At 36.5% G+C, this 19,783-nt stretch overlaps 1 protein-coding gene across 1 annotated transcript; it reads right to left on the bottom strand.

Moving 5' to 3' along the window:
* Positions 1–1,524: 1,524 nt before the first annotated feature.
* LOC102810110 (15-hydroxyprostaglandin dehydrogenase [NAD(+)]-like) lies at positions 1,525–12,863 on the bottom strand. Its single transcript, XM_006821894.2, has 7 exons — positions 12,608–12,863; positions 11,605–11,731; positions 10,870–10,976; positions 3,720–3,816; positions 3,103–3,179; positions 1,815–1,966; positions 1,525–1,651 (listed from the first exon to the last, which is right to left on the bottom strand). The coding sequence occupies exons 1-7, from the start codon at positions 12,698–12,700 to the stop codon at positions 1,525–1,527; spliced, it is 780 nt and encodes a 259-aa protein (XP_006821957.1). The 5' UTR covers positions 12,701–12,863.
* Between the last annotated feature and the right edge of the window lie 6,920 nt (positions 12,864–19,783).

Below are 19,783 nucleotides of genomic sequence, written 5' to 3'. Positions count from 1 at the left end.
CTGCAATGAAGGTGAAGATGAAACACATGGTTATCTGTAATCATACTCTCTATCATAAACAACTCGCATTACTAGTGATTGATCATTTTGGTTTTCGGATTAAATTATGGGATGTTAAGCAATAATCCTTGTGTCTATGGCCATTCTTGTTGTTTCTTTTAAAAATCTATAACTTTAATTGTAATCATTGTTTACAACCGAATTTGGGGGACTCGTCTTTATATATGTGTCATCTGTGTATTTGTGGTCTCGCTCTTGAAAAGTAGGGAAACGATACATGGTTGCATTGCAGGCAATAAATAAAAATAAACACAGTAAATATTTGTTTATTTAAATTGGCACACATATTTTGTGTTTGATTACAAGACCTTGCTACATTTTGAGGTCAGAGGACAATGTCACAGTGTTAAAATGCGCCGTCGCACTATGACATCATGCAAAAGTGTGATAACAATCATCGCTCGCTGATTAACACGGGCTTGCAATAACATTGTTCATGGGTTGTTTTATTAAAAGACACATACATGCATATTTAATAACAGAGCAGCTAACAACGCCATTATTTTATCTTCAAATGTGAATAACAAATTCTTGCCAAACACGTGTTTCATATGTTACACACAGCACCTGCTAGATCAAAGGTCATGTTCACAGTATGTGTTTATGAATGCTCAGTATCGAGCTACTAAGACGTTATAGCTAAGAACTTCAAACTTGACACGCATGTTCCATGTGTAACCCAAATGACATGGCAATGTTTATAGACGAAAGGTCACATATCTCCAAAAAAAGATCGACAGTTCCTTCAAAACGCGGCACACGTGTTCATTTTGTGATCCTTACATCTTGAAGTCAAGGTAATAGACTAAGTATATATGTGTATAAGGCCTGGACTGCGGTTCTGATTGATGGTCGGAAATGTATCATAGGTTGGCATCTCTTTCGAGTTGTGAGTGCTATCTATTTCTAACGATAATTGGAACAGTATCTACTATATGTTACTAACGCTGTCAACTCATTACATTACATCGGTAATGTAATATATTAAGCAATGATGTGTACTGTATTGGAAATTCAAATTGTCATAAACCGCCAATCGAAGCGGACGTACGATATTATATAGGAATCATAATCAGGGAGAAATTCACGCTGCACTCAAGGAACGCCTGCATTAATTAAACTTCCCAAAACTGGAAACTGCCTTGTATAAAAGAGCACACGTGTGAGATCTTTATAACACACACTCGGTCAAGCAAGTTATGAACCATGTCTACCTGACTTTAGATAACACTGTATTTACATGTTGTTCGTAATGTCCGAGATTTGACGCGTTTCCAGCTGATACCTTGTAAAGCACCACGATACTAAACATTTAATAATTTGGGAATATGATTGACAAGTTAATTTCGATTAAATGTTTCCCGTACACCGTGGTTCCTAAAAAATAATCTGGTCAAGAAAAATGTATGGTATAATAACTACTGGCGAATTATATAAATTGTTCATGAAACCTTTCCAGTTGCATCATTGGACTCCGATTGTTGGCGGTTCTACTTTGGTGAGGGGAATCTCCGCCGAAACCATACATGCACCACCGTCATACTTGGAATCTTCAATCATTATTATAATATTAGCAGCGAGTTCCGTTGTCCTGGAAACAAATAAATTTAATATGAAAAAATACCTATCCACAATTTCACACTAAGCGTGAATCCAACAACGCCGTGTTTGGTAGTTGTATACATTTCGTGCATCAGTAATACGTGTACATTTCATTGTGTTAAATGACCATATTTGTAATATTCAAAACTCACGTCATCTTTGTCACATTTGCAAGCAATGGACGCAACAGATGTCCGTAACGAGTTGTCTTGTCCACGTCCTGGTTTTCAGTTATCGATGTTTTCACTGCACCGGGACATATCGCAGACACGCGTATTGCGTTCTCTACTACCATGGGTTCACTCTAAAATAAGGTGTGAGACCTCTATATAAAATTATCATATATTACTCATAGCAATCTTTGAAAATATATATCAGTAATTATGGATATTATTCGCGCCCTCTTTCGGTGAACTATCAAGGGGAAATTCTTCGTCTGGGTTTCTTCCACACGTGTCGGGGTGGAATATCGTCTGGTCTCTATATCTCGTCTGCTTGAGGTACCGGACCGGGAAAGTCACGTAAACCTTACAGTCAAATAGACGCACACAATGAAATACGGTTCAATAGCTAGTCATTAGCCACATCGAGAACGCCTCAAGGCGAACTGCCTCGTCGGAGCCTCTCTGCCCAGCACTCCAAGAATCTCTCGTCTCCTGGAGACTCTCCCTCTCTCTGTGATCAAGGACTTAGTCTGTTTATTACGTATCAAAAACTTAACCAATTACAAAGCAGTTAAAAGACTCTAAGGCGTGGCCTTCACACATACAGCCAATCACACTAAGTACTGGACACGTCATATCTTTTGATTAATCGTTCACTATATTACTAACTGCAAATACCAACTGTCAGAAATAGCGGTCCGGATAGCGACGGTTATATCGTAATTAGTTCCAAATCACTGAGTCAAGTTCCGTCCAGGACCTCGCATGAGCCTAAATGATGACAGATATAACACAGCCATTCACTAGTAATCAGCTAAATAAGTCGGACAACAGATACGCAAAAACTAATTCATGACAGAACTATTACTGTGACGTAAATGAATAGAACTTCTGGTACTCTCCTGTTGTTCAACATGCTGTATTCACAATATTCTCCACATTCGAGATGATTAACGACTACACCTCCACAATGTTCTTGTGAACGTCATATGACGTCACAGTGACGATTCGTCGCTTGAGGGAGCCACTCACTAATAATGGGCATTCTGTATCGTACCTGGGCGGAGTGTAATTATATTATTGAGTCACGCAGGGACTTATGACTGAGTAGTTGCCTTATATCTCACCTAATAATATTATTGTCACGATAGTTTCAACATACGAATCGGTTAATACATAACCAAACCAATTTTCTTACATTATTTGAAATTAACTTTGAGAAGACGGCGCCACCCGTGCAGTGTTATACAGTGTGAATAAACAGGTGACTACTTACAGCCACACTTCGTGTGAATCCTACAACGCCGTGTTTGGTAGCTGTATAAATTGGAAGTAACGGGAATGGCATGATACCTGAAAATATAGAGACTGCATTTCTATCTACGACATTGTATATTACGTAGATACGTTGTTTAGAATGCCATTACTATTATAGATATGCCAAGAGAGAGTCACGTGGCTTGGTAGGTCCGTATTTACACCTGTCATCATTAAACCCTATATTTAACGCCTCTAATTTATTGTTTGGTCAAATTGTTGATGAACGATTACTTTCTCTTTACAGTTGTTATTTAAATATTAATAATTAGTAAATTACATGACGAGCATCCTCAATATTTTTAATCCCCAAAGATTTATTTTGTAACCTTTTCAGTTGCTTTTCGTCGTGATTATATTAATTCTAAATGCCAGTATTTCCAAAGTTCGTGTTCGGTGGAATGGTCTTGACCGTGTGACAGTATGGCTGCCTTTAGTTCGACTCAGATGATCGAGTTGCAGTAATTTCTATGCACTGTTGTATATACTGGCTGTAATGGTTACACAAAAAAAGTATTTTACATCAAAACAATGGTATGACCGATTAATATGTCTGTTTTTACATTTTGTACTAACCAAGTCCAGATGCAGTGTTGATAACCACGCCTCCATTTCCCCCATTCTTTGTCCCCATGTGTTCTACAGCGAGATATGTACCTCTGATCACTGCAGTCTGAAATACATCAAAAACCGTGAACGTAAAGTCATGGCAAACATGTGGTAAAAGGCACATGGTTAGTCACCTGGATTTTTGGAGAGAGTCCTCAGTAGCCACTTGAAAACTGAACCCAAATAGATCGACGCTGAGAACCTTTGCTCAAGAAAAGGCCGAAAAACTTAAAGCGGGAGGGTCGTCACCACAGTCAGCTGGCGCACACGTGATAATAAAATAAATACGATATTTACTATATAGGGGCCGCCATCTTGAATGACGCATAAAACTAAATAAGAGACAAGTTGTGAAACGCGTTTTTCAGATTCCTACAAATCAGGACAAAATACCAATCTTTCACAAAAATACGGTCTGTTGGGGTTATATTAAGCCAACCGATAACAAAATTCGGCCGAATTCGTCGTTTTTGTGTGAAAAAAATCCCTTGCATACGAACACCTGTTAGGCTGTAAACTCCAGTGTTAGTGAAAGACCGAATTCTATTGGTCCATGAGTTTTTGTAAGTTCACTTTTTGCATTTGCGCATGCGTGCATAATAAATTAGGGAATATTCCTGTATTCCGTTAACCGTCAAGATGGCTCGTGTTATTGTTTTTGTATAGTATCCTCTTCTTATTTCCCCCATCGACGCGAGTAACTTCGTGAATAATCAAGGATGAGTAGCTCAACAATACCTAGTTACACGAAGAACCTAGAACACTTTCCTGGGGTATTTGAAACTAAAAATTGGCATTCCATAATAATGAATATGGAAAACGGGAACAATATGACCATTGGTGTGAGGTGTGCAGAAATTCTTCACATGACACAAACTTTTGCAGGAAGTTAAAGTCAAGAGACACTGTAAAATCTGTTGACCATAGCGAAACAGAACATTCTCCACATCCGGACAGTGAAGCTAGTGAAAATCATTCATTCTGTTTCAAAATAGGTTTAGGTGAAATTGAGTCGACTAACATTGGCGATGTGATTGGGTTGCTAGTTGATTGCGGTGCAACTACTCACATCGTAAATGATGAGTCGAAGTTTGTTAGATTTGATAGTGATTTTGATGCTTCACAACATTTTATTGAACTTGCCGATGGCAGCAGGTCAAATGGTCTTGCACTTAAGCGAGGTGATGCTTGTGTTAATTTAATAGATTCAAAGGGTGATAGTCAGAGTGTCATTCTTAAAGGTGCCTTGTATGTGCCTACTTTTGCTCAGAATATTTTTTCTGTTCAAGCAGCAACCAAGAGGGGAGCTTGTGTTGAGTTTAGACCAAATTCTGCGGAATTACGTGCAAAAGGCACAATATTCAATATTCGCAAAAGAGAGAATTTGTACTATTTGAATAGCATGATCTCTAAAAATCATGGGAAAGCTCGTCATTCACTGAGAGAGTGGCATGAAATTATGGGCCATTGTAATGTTAAAGATCTTTTGAAATTACAAAGTGTAGTTGAAGGGATGGAAATACTTGATAGAAAACAGTTTGATTGTGGAGTGTGTGTGCAGGGTAAAATGACACAGTATAGAAACCGAAAACCTGACAAACGAGCTACATCAGCATTAGATCTGGTTCATTTCGATTTGGCAGGCCCCATTGAGCCAACTGCAAAAGATGGTTTTCGATATGCATTGAGTTTTGTTGATGACTATTCAGGTGTCATCATGGCGTTCTATTTTTGAGATGGCAAGATGCCTATTGTTACAATCAGGGTTACCAAAAGTGTTGTGGCCCTATGCAGTTATGGCTTCAGCCTATACTCGAAATCGTTGTTACAACTCAAGAACAGAGAGTACCCCATTTCAGTCATTCACCGGAGAAAAACCTAACATTGCGATTATGCAAAAATTTGGTAGCACTTGTTATGCATATGTGCAACATCCTAAGAAATTAGATGACAGGAGTGAGAAAGGTATATTTGTTGGTTATGACCGGGGTAGCCCAGCAAATTTGGTATATTTCCCTCATAACCAAAATGTGAGAAAGGTGAGATGTGTGCGATTCACTAAAGAACCCATACAAGGTTGTCATAATAGTGAAAATGGAGAATCTAACTATGTGATAAATGATGAGTGTATGGATATAGGGAACAATAGTGATGGAAAATGTGAGCTTGCCGCTATTTATCCTAGTGATGTTGAAAATGTAGTTCCTAAATCCCAGGATGTTTGTCCTGATGTACATGTTGGTAGATACCCAAAAAGAGATAGGGTCCGCCCTAAATATTTGGATGATTATTCAGTAGACGATGAGATAGATGATAGTTTGAATTATTTTGTGCATCGATGTTATAATCTCACTAGTGTTCCCAAAACATACCATGATGCACTTGATTGTGATAAGTCTGATGATTGGCAAAAGGCTATGGAAACTGAAATGAGTGCACTGAGTGAGAATGATACTTTCGAATTGACCACACTGCCACAAGACAGAGGCAGTGGGAGGCCGCTGGGTGTATGCTGTTAAATTGGATCAAAATAATAAAGAACAGTATAAGGCTAGGTTTGTGGCTAAGGGTTATTCCCAGAAACCCAATATAGATTACCAGGAAACATTCTCTCCCACCGCCCGTATTACATCCATTAGAGCAGTAATGCATTTGGCTGTTCAAAACGATTTGGCTGTACATCAAATGGATGTGAAAGCAGCGTATTTGAATGCTCCTATAGATTATGAAATATATGTGGAGCAACCAGAAGGTTTTGAAGTGAGAGATAAAGAGGGCAAGACATTTGTATACAGGTTGAAAAAGTCTTTGTATGGTTTAAAACAAAGTGGTAGAAACTGGAATAATTTATTGCATTCACATTTGATAGAACATGGTTTGACACAGTCTGCTGTAGATGATTGTGTATATACTAAGCATTCTAGTAATGAAATGACAATTGTAGTTGTATGGGTGGATGATTTAATAATAGCCTCAAATTGTAATTCAAGTCTTGAAAAGGTGAAGGATGGTTTGAAACAAAAGTTTAAGATGAAAGATCTAGGAAAGATAGCATGGTTTCTTGGCATTGAATTTATCCATGGAGATAGCATGATCACAATGAGTCATTCAAAATATTTAGGAAAAATGTTAGAAAGATTTGGAATGCAAAATTGTAAACCAAAGTATACTCCTTGTGACATGAATGTAAACAAGTTTTGTAATGACCCGGCTGAGCCTGCTGATGCAAGGCTGTATAAGGAAATAGTTGGCAGTCTGATTTATGCGATGACAGCAACTAGGCCTGATCTTTGTTACATAGTCACAAAGCTGTCACAATATTTGACAAATCCAACTTCTAACCACATGGTAATCGCTAAACATGTCTTAAGATATGTGAAAGGTACCATTGATCAAAAGTTGATATTCAGAAAGTCAACTGAACCACTCATTTTGATTGGTTTTTGTGATGCCGATTGGGCAAATTCAGAAGACAGGAAAAGCATTACAGGGTATGGTTTTAAACTCACTAGTGTGGGTCCTTGGAAGCCAAGGATACAAGCTATTGTTTATCTACACGTGAAGCTGAGTGTATCTCAATGTCAGATGCAACACAGGAAGGGAAGTTTTTGAAAGAGTTGTTATGTGATATGACTGGTCGTGATTTTGAAAAATTCTTTTTCTATTGTGATAACCAAGGAGCAATAGCTCTTGCTAAAAATCCTATTCAACATCAGAGGTCAAAACACATAGATATAAGATACCATTTTATACGTGGTGAAGTTCAGAAAGACTCTATGGAGATCAAGTATGTACCCTCCGAGCAAAATATTGCTCATGTATTCACTAAACCTGTGCCTAGAGTTAAAAATGAGAAATTCAGAGGTCACATGATGGGATCATAATTTTCCTAAATATATATATAATTGTATATTGGATTATTTCAGAGTACTGTATTTAAACCGTATTGACGTTATGTTATGCATTGTATTTACATGTTGATAAAGCTAGTTGGACTTTAAGTTTAGATATATTTGATAGTTTAAAATGTCTTTAGGCGATTAGCCAATAGAAATACCAAACCATGTGCAGAAAACTTATATTTTCCTGTATTTTTGTTGGTTTACAATGATGGTGCATTAGGCCACAGTCCCTCTGTGATTAGGCCTACACAAACTAAGTTTAGTGGGGGTGTTAGGCTGTAAATTCCAGTGTTAGTGAAAGACCGAATTCTATTGGTCCGTGAGTTTTTGTAAGTTCACTTTTTGCATTTGCGCATGCGTGCATAATAAATTAGGGAATATTCCTGTATTCCGTTAACCGTCAAGATGGCTCGTGTTATTGTTTTTGTATAGTATCCTCTTCTTATTTCCCCCATCGACGCGAGTAACTTCGTGAATAATCAAGGATGAGTAGCTCAACAATACCTAATTACACGAAGAACCTAGAACACTTTCCTGGGTTATTTTAAACTAAAAATTGGCATTCCAGCTCAGCAGCCAATCAGCGACGGCCTTACGCTTAGATGACAATTTCGGTTTCAAATACCCCGGCTTAGTGTTCTAGGTTCTTCGTGTAATTAGGTGTTCGTATGCAAGGTATTTTTTCACACAAAAACGACGAATTCGGCCGAATTTTGTTATCGGTTGGCTTAATATACCCCAACGGACCGTATTTTTGTGAAAGATTGGTATTTTTCTCCTGATTTGTAGCAATCTGAAAAACGCGTTTCACAACTTGTCTCTTATTTAGTTTTATGCGTCATTCAAGATGGTGGCCCCCATGTAGTAAATATCGTATTTATTTTATTATCACGTGTGCGCCAGCTGACTGTGGTCGTCACCTGCGCACGCGCGAGAATTGAGTGCCAAGCGATAATAACAACACACGCTATAAACGCAAAGGCTCATGGGTAGGCGCTTGTTTGTAAACAATGACACGTTATGGCCATCTGACGCATGCGCAGCCGACGACTCCCCGCTTTAAAATTGTGCCATACCATGGTAATATGAATTAAACTCAACTAAGTAAACTTATTGTGAATTCAACAAGCACCTTTGAATTCCGTCTGTTTGCGGATGTCACAAAATTACATTTAAATCAAATTCATTATGAATTTCAGAGTCTGTGACGGGTGCAAATTAATGCTAAAAACAAGACAAATTAAATGATTGTAAGAACCCCCCACAGCGAGCAATGGGTTCGGAAGGCAGTATATGAGGGGGGGGCAAGGGTTATTTTCGTTCAACGTAATTGCAATATTTTTTTGTTCGTACAACGTAAATTGAAAAAATAAATTCTGTAATTCTGTAATCACAGGCTAGACGTACAACGTAATCAATCAAATATTTTTTTCGTACACTGTAAAAATGTGTCATTTTTCTCGGTACGTACAAAAATTTACATCCAAATAAAAAAAGTCTTAAAGAATAATCCAGGGAAATTACATTTTCGAAACTGTAAAACGACTAGATGACACAATTCACTGTAAACTGTAAAAACGTCTTTTTTTCCTTGTAAATTGTAAATAGCCCTTTTTATTTCCCGTAAAACTGTACCAGCCCGTATATGTATTATGCGTCGGCAGAAGGCATTGTTTCTACAAAATACCGAATTGTTATTATTGACCAAAATGTCAATTGGAAATCCCACGTCGAGAATACAAGGATACTATTAGCAACTAAAATTAGAATTACATCACACAAATTTGTCACTATGAACCACGATCAATTCTCCACTATTAATATTAGACATTATAATACCATTCCTTCAATAGTTACAATAGTTACTGTATTGGAATTTGGGATACACCTTATTATCAAATATGTTACCGTTACTACTACTACAAAACAAGCGACCGCCTCATAACATTTTCAAACAGCTAAAGATTCCTAATCAAATACAGATTCGAAACACTTTCAAAACCCAGCCAATGATACCTACTGCATTTGGAAGCAATTATTTTGTATCTTTTATTTAAAATTATATACTACTAAGTATTTCTCCCACCTACTGTTTATTTGTCTCTTCTTACTTTTTTGTTGTTCACTTTTCTATAACCAAATCCATGCCATATTATATTATCGTGTCAACTAGTGTATTTAAACTACATTTAGGATAATAGACAAGACTAGTTTGAAAAATAACTTTTCCCACCAGAAGATTTATTATTTATTTTATTATTATTGATATTATTCTATTCTCTATTATTAATCAATAAAGTACATTCAAAAATTGAAAATTCTCTTTGTCAACGCTTTTGAAATGGAGGCATTGAATACCCCCTAGCTAAATTAACATTTGTCAAGGGTAGTGCCAAATTTCAGAGCATGAATAAAAAAATATGCAAATAAACGACGAAACCGTCTGACTGTTTGTAGACGTTTGTGAGATAGATAGCATCAGAACATGTCAAATAATGTAACCGAAAGATAGTTTACATAGTACTGCATGTGAACGAATACAAATACAAATATAAATCAAACTCAAGGTGTATGTAAATGGTAAGCAAACTTCGGTGAGCAAGTCTACTGTGTTGCGTTTATGAAATCAAACAACCATTCCTTATCATAAATGGTAAGCAAACTTCGGTGAGCAAGTCTACTGTGTTGCGTTTATGTAATCGAACAACCATTCCTTATCATAAATGGTAAGCAAACTTCGATGAGCAAGTCTACTGTGTTGCGTTTATGTAATCAAACAACCATTCCTTATCATAAATGGTAAGCAAACTTCGGTGAGCAAGTCTACTGTTTTGCGTTTATGTAATCAAACAACCATTCCTTATCATAAATGGTAAGCAAACTTCGGTGAGCAAGTCTACTGTTTTGCGTTTATGTAATCAAACAACCATTCCTTATCATAAATGGTGAGCAAAATTTCCCCATTACGTTTATGTCTGAATAGAATAGAATAGAATAGAATAGAATAGAATAGAGCTTTATTGGAACCGTAAAGAAAATGTTACATTTCGTTTTTGGTGAGAACAATCAACCAAGCAAATCTAAAAATAAAAATAGATATAAAAAAAACACATTTTGAACTATAGCTGACAATATAGAGTCCAAGTGGTAACAAGATAACATACAACATTGAATTATTGGGAACATAAGACTGACATTGTTTTTGCTGTACTTACGAGGTTAATTGCCACACTCTTCTCCAATTCGAACTCATTGTCAATGCCAGCATTATTACACACGATGTCCAGGCGTTCATAACGCGTCTTGGTTGTAACAAAGGCAGCTGTATTAATACAGAGAACTTAATCACCATATAAAAAAATGAATATGGTTAACGGCGTAAAATTGTTTTGATTGATACATATATATGTTTATTGCTTGCATCTTCGAGTGGAGAGTTGTAAATCTACAACGTAAACATCAAATAACTGTTGATAACGAGCCTGTGATATGTAGGAGGGAAGGAAAAGATAAATATGTTTTTTATTTGTTTTCATCAAAATGTCAATTTTATTATTCCAACACTAGAATTATAACAATTGTATTTTTTTCTGGAAATATGGTCATTCTGGTGAAATAAATAAATAAATAAATAAATAAATAAATAAACAAAACTTCTTGATAGCATAGTCACATTGATCTTACTATACACCACATATAAATATGTCTTGAAAAGGGTCGTTATTTTGATTAACGAGAGTTAAACAGAATACTGTTCCATTATTTCTCCACTATTTTCCAATATCCATCTCATTACACCCTAACCCACTATACTTACCCTAAATCAACAATTATTCATTTCAGTATATTGATAGTAGTACGCGAATTCTTGGCAGCAGAACTCCGTTAGGCAAAATTATGAAACAAAGACTTCTGTACATGCGTAGTTCTACGATATTGAGTGTTCTTACCTTCAAGCTGTGTAGCATTGCTGACATCACATTTTATAAAGTCAACCCTATCCTCACCATATTTCTCTCTCAGCTCTTCCAATGTCTTTTTTCCTCCCTCTTCATTGACATCTAGAATTACCACAGTCTGTACAAAACATTACATTGACATATGAAGAGAACAACAAATAGTGACAATAGTGAACATGCTAATTTGGGTAAGTAATTGTGAGTAATTATTTCATATCAAGACGGCACAATAATGCAGAATATGTTTGTTTTGTCAATAATGATTATATGAAATCTACGCTGACTGGCAATCCTAAAATATCTACCATAAGGGCATATACTTTAATGTTAAACCTCTTTTTCACCAAGGATACTAGACTGGCTACAAACAAATTAGAATTTTGAGGTCGTTATATATATATATGTACGAATATTACGCAGCACGCGAGATTTGAACTGACGACATGGTAGAACACGGCAAATCACTTTGACACACTAAATTAACCGTTACATATTATATTATATTTGATTGAAATTTCCATAACTAGAATAAACATAATTTATTTTGAATCTATTCAATGACGTGCTCGAACGTAGACATGACAATCGTAATTAATAATGTCACTTTGTTTTATTCATGAGTAAATTAAGAAACGCCTTTCTAGACTATTAACTCATTATGTACACATATTCGTCCTTTTCAAGGTCAACTTCATCTTTATTTTCTCACAAGCTTAGTTGTCGATATAATTATATAGTGTGTGTGATTCAACTATGTATTTCTATGTACAAGATATGTGAAAAGCTATTTGAAATCGGGGGAGGGGCTGGAAGATTTTGGAAAACAATCAAGGTAAAAACAAATCTATGGACAGCAGTTCAAAAAAAAAATTATTGAGAAAAATAGTACTCAGATATGCTTACAGGCAAATAAAAAAACCTACCACAGTAGTTTGGAAACAAATCCCAATTGCTCCAGCCCCACTCCCAGATTTCAAATGGATCATGTACTCACTCTAGCATTTTTCAGTAGTAACTGTTCCACAATGGCTCGTCCAATGCCATTCGCAGCACCAGTCACAATTGCTACTTTGTCTGCTACGTCCATTGCTCGATATTTATTTGAATTGCAGTCTGTACAATTCTAAAATCCCCGGAGGTCAAAGATAGGTAAGCAGCAAAGTAGAACGGCGTCCGATGACGTTCACGCTTGGTTAGAACGATAGCTCTAGATACGTGTATGTCAAACCACGCCGCTTTTTTATATCATCGAGCCCCGCAGTTTCACTATCGAACAGCCTCAGAACGTACTTGATTCAACAGCCTTCCAAGTTCAATTAAAGGTCAATGTGAATGCAGGACGTCGCCATTTGAGGTCGGGCAGAGTCTAAGTAAACCACTTGTGATCACATGACTTTCTATATACACAGTTCTATATCACGATTGGCCTGGTTATTCTATATGTGATTAGTGAAATATCTAACTACTAACACATACGTACATGGTAGTTTTTGCGGTGAAAACATTGCCTGATATTTATATGAAAGACTGGAACAATTGTAATTAATCGTTTTTCTCAGTTAACTAAATCATCATACCATTAAGCGGCTGTCAAGCCAATTATGTAAATATAAAACAAGCATTATAGTTGTATATGCCTTCCGCTTTAATCTCTACATCGGTGTCGGTTTCTTGGAAATCCAATCTATATATCATTATTAAAGAATCATATTAAAATAGTCACAAAACTTAGCTGAAAACCCTTTCAATTTCGAGCATCTGGGCCAAAATAAAATTTGACAGTTCGCTGGGTTGCAGAGGTAGCAGAGGGACGTACAACAAACAGCACAAGTTGCTCGGTCACATGTCAGATTACTTTTGAGCAATGCTTCACATTGAATATTGTATTTATGAGAATTACCCCTAGATTTACCTATATTCTTCGAACGTTGACAGAGAAACCCTCATGCGATTAGAGTTGGTGACACTCTAACATTCCATCGTCGTACACCGTAATGAATTTAAACTAGAGGAGAGCATAGCAATAAATCTAGTAAGTATGATAGTTCATACAATGTGTAGAACGAGTGGCCTTTATGCCATGCTGACCAATTGCAATTGTTGATATTTTACATATTAATCTAGATAAAATTGTACTAGTAGAAATATAGACCATGAACATGAATGGCCAACGCAGTGAGACAACATAACAAATCGTTATTCCGGTGTAAGGTGTTTATTGAAAAGAAGTGGCATACATGTTTAAGGTATATTGCGGTTCGTGGGCACTTGCACCCCGTGCAAATTTTTGTTATATTCAGACATTTTTGTCTTTATCCTGCTGAAATTTCGGAACTTTGTAAAACAATGGACATATATGTTGTTCAAGCAATAGTATTCCATGATTCCATAGGGCAATCCAAGGGATTGAGGTGCCACGGTTTAATAAAACAATTATCTCTAAATTAGGCAGCTGTGATTAGAGGAAAGTACCTTGCTGAAGAACACATGGGATGAAGAATGGTGGTAATGGAGACGTGGTTATAAACAATTCAACTGGAGAAGGTAAAGTTTGTATATTTTATTCAAGGGAAATCTGCCCGTAATAGTAACTCTATTTAATCAGCAATTCACAAATATGGCACTGTATACGTTCCACTCTGTAAAATAAACATAAATCCTGGTTCAATTACCTTGAACTGCAAGTTGGGATGTTTATTTCACCCACTGTCATCGCAGACAATGAATCGAAGTTAGTCAGTTATACAAAACATTACCTGTAATCTTCACTGTATGGTAGTCAAGTACAACACTTTCATTCTTACAATGTGACCTGAATGTGATTGTTAGGATCATATCTACATTTTGTTGTCTTTATACAACGATTAATATACTCTCGTGGAGAAATGAATTACGCACACGTCGCATACTCTCTGACTCTTACGCTTTTCTTCTGGTCAATATGCCTCGATATTTTGACGTACGTTATATCATATTGTCGCCATAGATACCAGTCGTGTATCGGTTAAACAACATCATACTTACCTACTTAGCATTTCGTCGTCCTGGGAATTGTTTCCGTTAACATAGATCAGTATTTGTACCCTGTATTCTGAGCAGATATATGCCCCATGCTGTGTGAATTCAATCATTGTTTCATCTCTTCTTCAATAAAATGTTTTCTCACTCACAGCCCACACGACTCGTGTAGCGTTAAATCATGCGTCTTATATGCCAGTTATAACAATAATTGTCGGCGATTTCCTTCTCGTGACTGCTAAGTCTTTCTGTATATGCTACACAGTTTTCATTCCATCTCCGGACAACGTGCGGGTACATCACCTTCATTAGCTACACTATACAGTATTATCACACACGCCTAGTTCAGCAAGTCTTTACGCTTCGTTTCCTTTTTTCTAGATACAAGATATGTGGGATCTGCGTTGCCACCACGCACTGACTTCCGAGTGTTGATAACAATCAAAATAGTCTATGCCTATATCACATTTGAGCGACCAACATTCGGGTAGTCATATCGTACTTATGATGCTGGTGCTCATCAAGAAATATATATAATTGTTGAATTCCATCGTTGAGGGCATTATGCAACGAACTGGTGGTATTCATCCCACCCAACATTCACGTGTTTTCACATATTTCACGTGTTTCGTAGATTTAGCTGGGCTTCCATACCTATTTATTCTGCAACAAAATATGGCATCGTTGGATTTACTCGAAGTGTTGCAGTAAGTCATTTGTGTACTATGCTTTCCATCTCTAGTTGTATGGAGTATGGAGTATGGCCTTCGTATCAGTGGCAGTGATTTATTTAAGTAATTTGCATAAATAAGGCAGCGTATATGCCATGGTTGATACAAGACGGTAGATATGATTGGTTGTGGTTGATTTGTTCGCCATCAAGCATGTTAATGTAGCCAAACCTAATAAAATTTTATATTTTTGCAGCCAAATTGAAGAGTTGTGATGTATGTTCACAGTGGGAAATACCATTGCATTCAATTTTATATACGGTCATGAGATTATAGTATATATATTATAATGTGACCTATCAGAATCTAATTAAATGCTTTTTATGTTTGGAAATTATCCAATTTCGATATTGATTGTTTGTTTCGGAATTGATCTTTGACATCTACATGCTTAGGTAGCTATTTCGTTTTTTTGAGGGTCGTTTACCATACCTTTCGTCGCTATTTCGGCCTTTCCACTATGGGCCTCGAAAAGTCAACCACATGGGTTATTTTTTCAAACAAATCTACAATTTTGCAGTCGTTTTTTCCAACTTTGTACACTATTTCATCAACATTTTACAGACAGCTCATGTGACCATGTGCTAATATAGACTGCTTTCATCTGGCTTTTATTCATTTTTTCGATTTTTCAACTGCGGGATTCTTTATGCAAACAACTTAGGTCAAATATACAAATACATCTACCAACTTTGCAATCACTTTGCACAACTTCGAACCGTGTGTTAATAGGCAAAAGCCACGATGTGCCGACAGCATGTAAAAATATGTTTTTTGAAAACTAGAAGGAATTTTAAAACTTTCCATGAATTTTAAAAATGCATAAATCTCCGCGACTTTCTACTATAAGTGATTGATATCACAGTAAGAATGCACGAACGAAAAAGATACACCAGCTGGTTTACTCAGACAGTATCCTATACAAATACTAACCACGCCCGATTTAGCTTAACTTTAGCCGGTCATCTTACCGTACCACACTGCTGTATGAATATTTTAAAATTCATTCGAATATGCGGCTATTTTATTTCAGAAATGTTATAAAATTGTTATGCTTTGCACATGTAACTTTTAAAACTGTTACAATGTGGGATTTTATTAATCTGTCAAACAACCATAAGTGAGCAGTGGTGACGCGTAATAAAGAGAATCATGTGAGGTATTCAGGGGAAATAGCCATGCGGTCATTATACGGTTATCGTACGTCTGGAATATTATTACAATGGTGAAAGGGGAAACGATTGGATAGGCGAGAGTGAGGAATTGTAGATATCTGAAGTGTAGTTGGGCGACTATTTGTTACACCACGATTGTTACTTACTGTTATGGGCTACATAAGTTGACGGAGAAGCGGAGTAATATGTCATATTCCTTGAACACTAAACCGCGATGATTGACGCAATATTTTAAAAGATATTTACATTATGTTGTTAGTGTGTTGTATTGAAATAACCTTAAACACATCATTACATCACGTGAATATATGTACAATTACACACAATGAAAAAATACAGATCTACATAGTTAATATAACATAAACGTAATTTTATTTTCTGACAGTTTCACGTAGTTAAATGTATATTGGCTAGTTGCTAGCTCAAACAATAAATGGGTTGCTGTATTTCGTAATGCGTCTTTCGCATCGTACTTGTGATAATCCTAAGAATAATGTTGTGTTCATCTAGGCGCGTAGGTTGGTGGTCAACTATTGTCAAGGGCATTCCAGCGGATACTAGATAAGCGCTGCCATCATACGATGGGTCTTCTATCATAGTTACCACGTGGACAGCAAATTCAGAGGCTCTGAATGCACATAAATACATATCATTATAGTTCATATAATAAAATAACATGACTCGTTACTTATCAGGGTTCTCCAGGTCATTATAGAGTAGGGAAAGCCAACTCGTTGATTTCGAATAAATAATAGAACCAATTTAACATAAAATGGAATATGATAGAGGTGAAAAACATATTCTCGAGTTTTGCAAATTAACAGATACTCTGAAAACACTGCTTGCTTATAAACTATCTCAAAACATGAAACGACCGCAAAGTATGGTTCTAATCACAATAATATATAAAATATTCGTTCAATTTCACTGTCTGATTTTATTTCGTGGTGGTGTTTACTGGATTCAACATTATTTACTTTATAGTTGTCCTAATGGGTATGTTTCATAAACCATATTTAAATTTGCACACTCGCACAGAACACAACATGTAACATTGACACATTGTACTATCACGAATATACCTACATTTAAGAGACCTGTGCACTTTTTTAAATATCATTCGAATCGTTAATCATAATCACTAATAGACAAGTTTGTTTTACATCTATTTTTCGACATTAAATATTCGTTTTAATAAGCTTCAATATTTGTTTTCTATTCTACGCGAGACAGTTATTGTTTTTAAAACTGCTTACGTCATTCAAGGTTGAGTGTCAAATACCTTCTTTGCTAAATCTGGATGGCGAACTCTCTCGCTGTTCAAACCCTGTATCATATCAGTATCAACTCTACGAGGACATATTGCGGATACACGTATATTGTTCTCTACAATCATAGGATCTTTCTGAATAAAAAAAGATACAATTCAATACATTTATATTTCAATATTCTACGCATTTGAGGTCGTCTTAAAACGTTTTGTATTTATGAGAATACGTTTGTGTCAGATAATTTTATTTGTTATACATTCAAATGAGATTTCAGAAGTACACCCGCCAGTCACGTGACTAAGTTATGATAATAGATGTGCAACACAAAATACAAATATGCAACAAATTCAAAACAAAACCAACAAGTTGAGAAATATATCTTAACTAGAACTACTATTTTTAACTACTATTAACTAGAATGTACTCCCAGAAGGAAAACATGTGACATAGATAAAATATACATAATCTCACTAGTTCTCCTACCCTTCACATAATATAACTCACATAATAGGCGTCTAATTTCTTTTCGAAAGGAAATACCAAATGATTCTTAAATAGGTTTTTATTCACTTATTATAGGATGACTCTATCTGACAATGGTGAAGTATCCTTAAAAATGTCTCTAAGGCGACTGGATTAAGATCTCTCCTGATATAATCGCTTGGTTTATGTTTGATAGAAACCCCTGTATAAACTGAAGAATTTTTATCATTAGCATTTGGATACAAATAGTAACTGGAAATGAATTTTTCCCATTGCGACGAGATCCAGATCTTAACCATTCTCTTACCGATTGGTGCCCTTCGGAAAATGCCACGAGAATCCATCTATAATGTTTTGAGTTGCAAAGATTTGATCAATAATATTTCGAGGAATTGCTGCTTCCATGGCAACAAGATCCAATATTTAATTGATTGAACTTTGCATTAAAATCCTCTCCTGAGAATTTAAAAAAAAAACGTACATGATTTTTGAGTTATAAATTGTTTACGTACCTCAGAATATTCTCAGACTGACCTCAGAGATATTACCAGAAGTACCTCAGAATATAACCAGAATGGCCTCACAGATGTTACGAGACGTACCTCAGAATATACCCAGACTGAACTCAGAGATGTGACCAGACGTACTTCAGAATATATCCAGACTGACCTCAGAGATGTTACCAGACGTACCTCAGAATATACCCAGACTGACCTCAGAGATGTGACCAGACTTACTTCAGAATATACCCAGACTGACCTAAGAGATGTTACCAGACGTACTTCAGATTATACCCAGACTGACCTCAGAGATGTTACCAGACGCACCTCAGAATATACCCAGACTGGCCTAAGAGATGTGACCAGACGTACCTCAGAATATACCCAGACTGAACTCAGAGATGTGACCAGACGTACTTCAGAATACACCCAGACTGACCTTAGAGATGTGACCAGACGTACCTCAGAATATACCCAGACTGACCTCAGAGATATTACCAGACGTACCTCAGAATATACCCAGACTGGCCTCCGAGATGTGACAAGACGTACTTCAGAATATACCCAGACTGGCCTTAGAGATGTGACCAGACGTACCTCAGAATATACCCAGACTGACCCCAGAAATGTTACCAGACGTACCTCAGAACATACCCAGACTGACTTCAGAGATGTGACCAGACGTACCTCAGAATATACTTAGACTGGCCTTAGAGATGTGACAAGACGTACCTCAGAATATACCTAGACTGACCTCAGAGATGTGACCAGATATACCTCAGAATATATCTAGACTGACCTCAGAGATGTTAACAGACGTACTTCAGAATATACCCAGACTGACCTCAGAGATGTGACCAGACGTACTTCAGAATATACCCAGACTGACATCGGAGATGTGACCAGACGTACTTCAGAATACACCCAGACTGACCTTAGAGATGTGACCAGACGTACCTCAGAATGTACCCAGACTGACCTCAGAGATGTTA

Source organism: Saccoglossus kowalevskii, chromosome 12, assembly GCF_978046115.1.
Source record: "Saccoglossus kowalevskii chromosome 12, keSacKowa6.1, whole genome shotgun sequence".
Classification (NCBI taxonomy): domain Eukaryota; kingdom Metazoa; phylum Hemichordata; class Enteropneusta; family Harrimaniidae; genus Saccoglossus; species Saccoglossus kowalevskii.
Note: the sequence above shows the minus strand (reverse complement) of the source record. Positions and strands in the feature narration are given on the sequence as shown.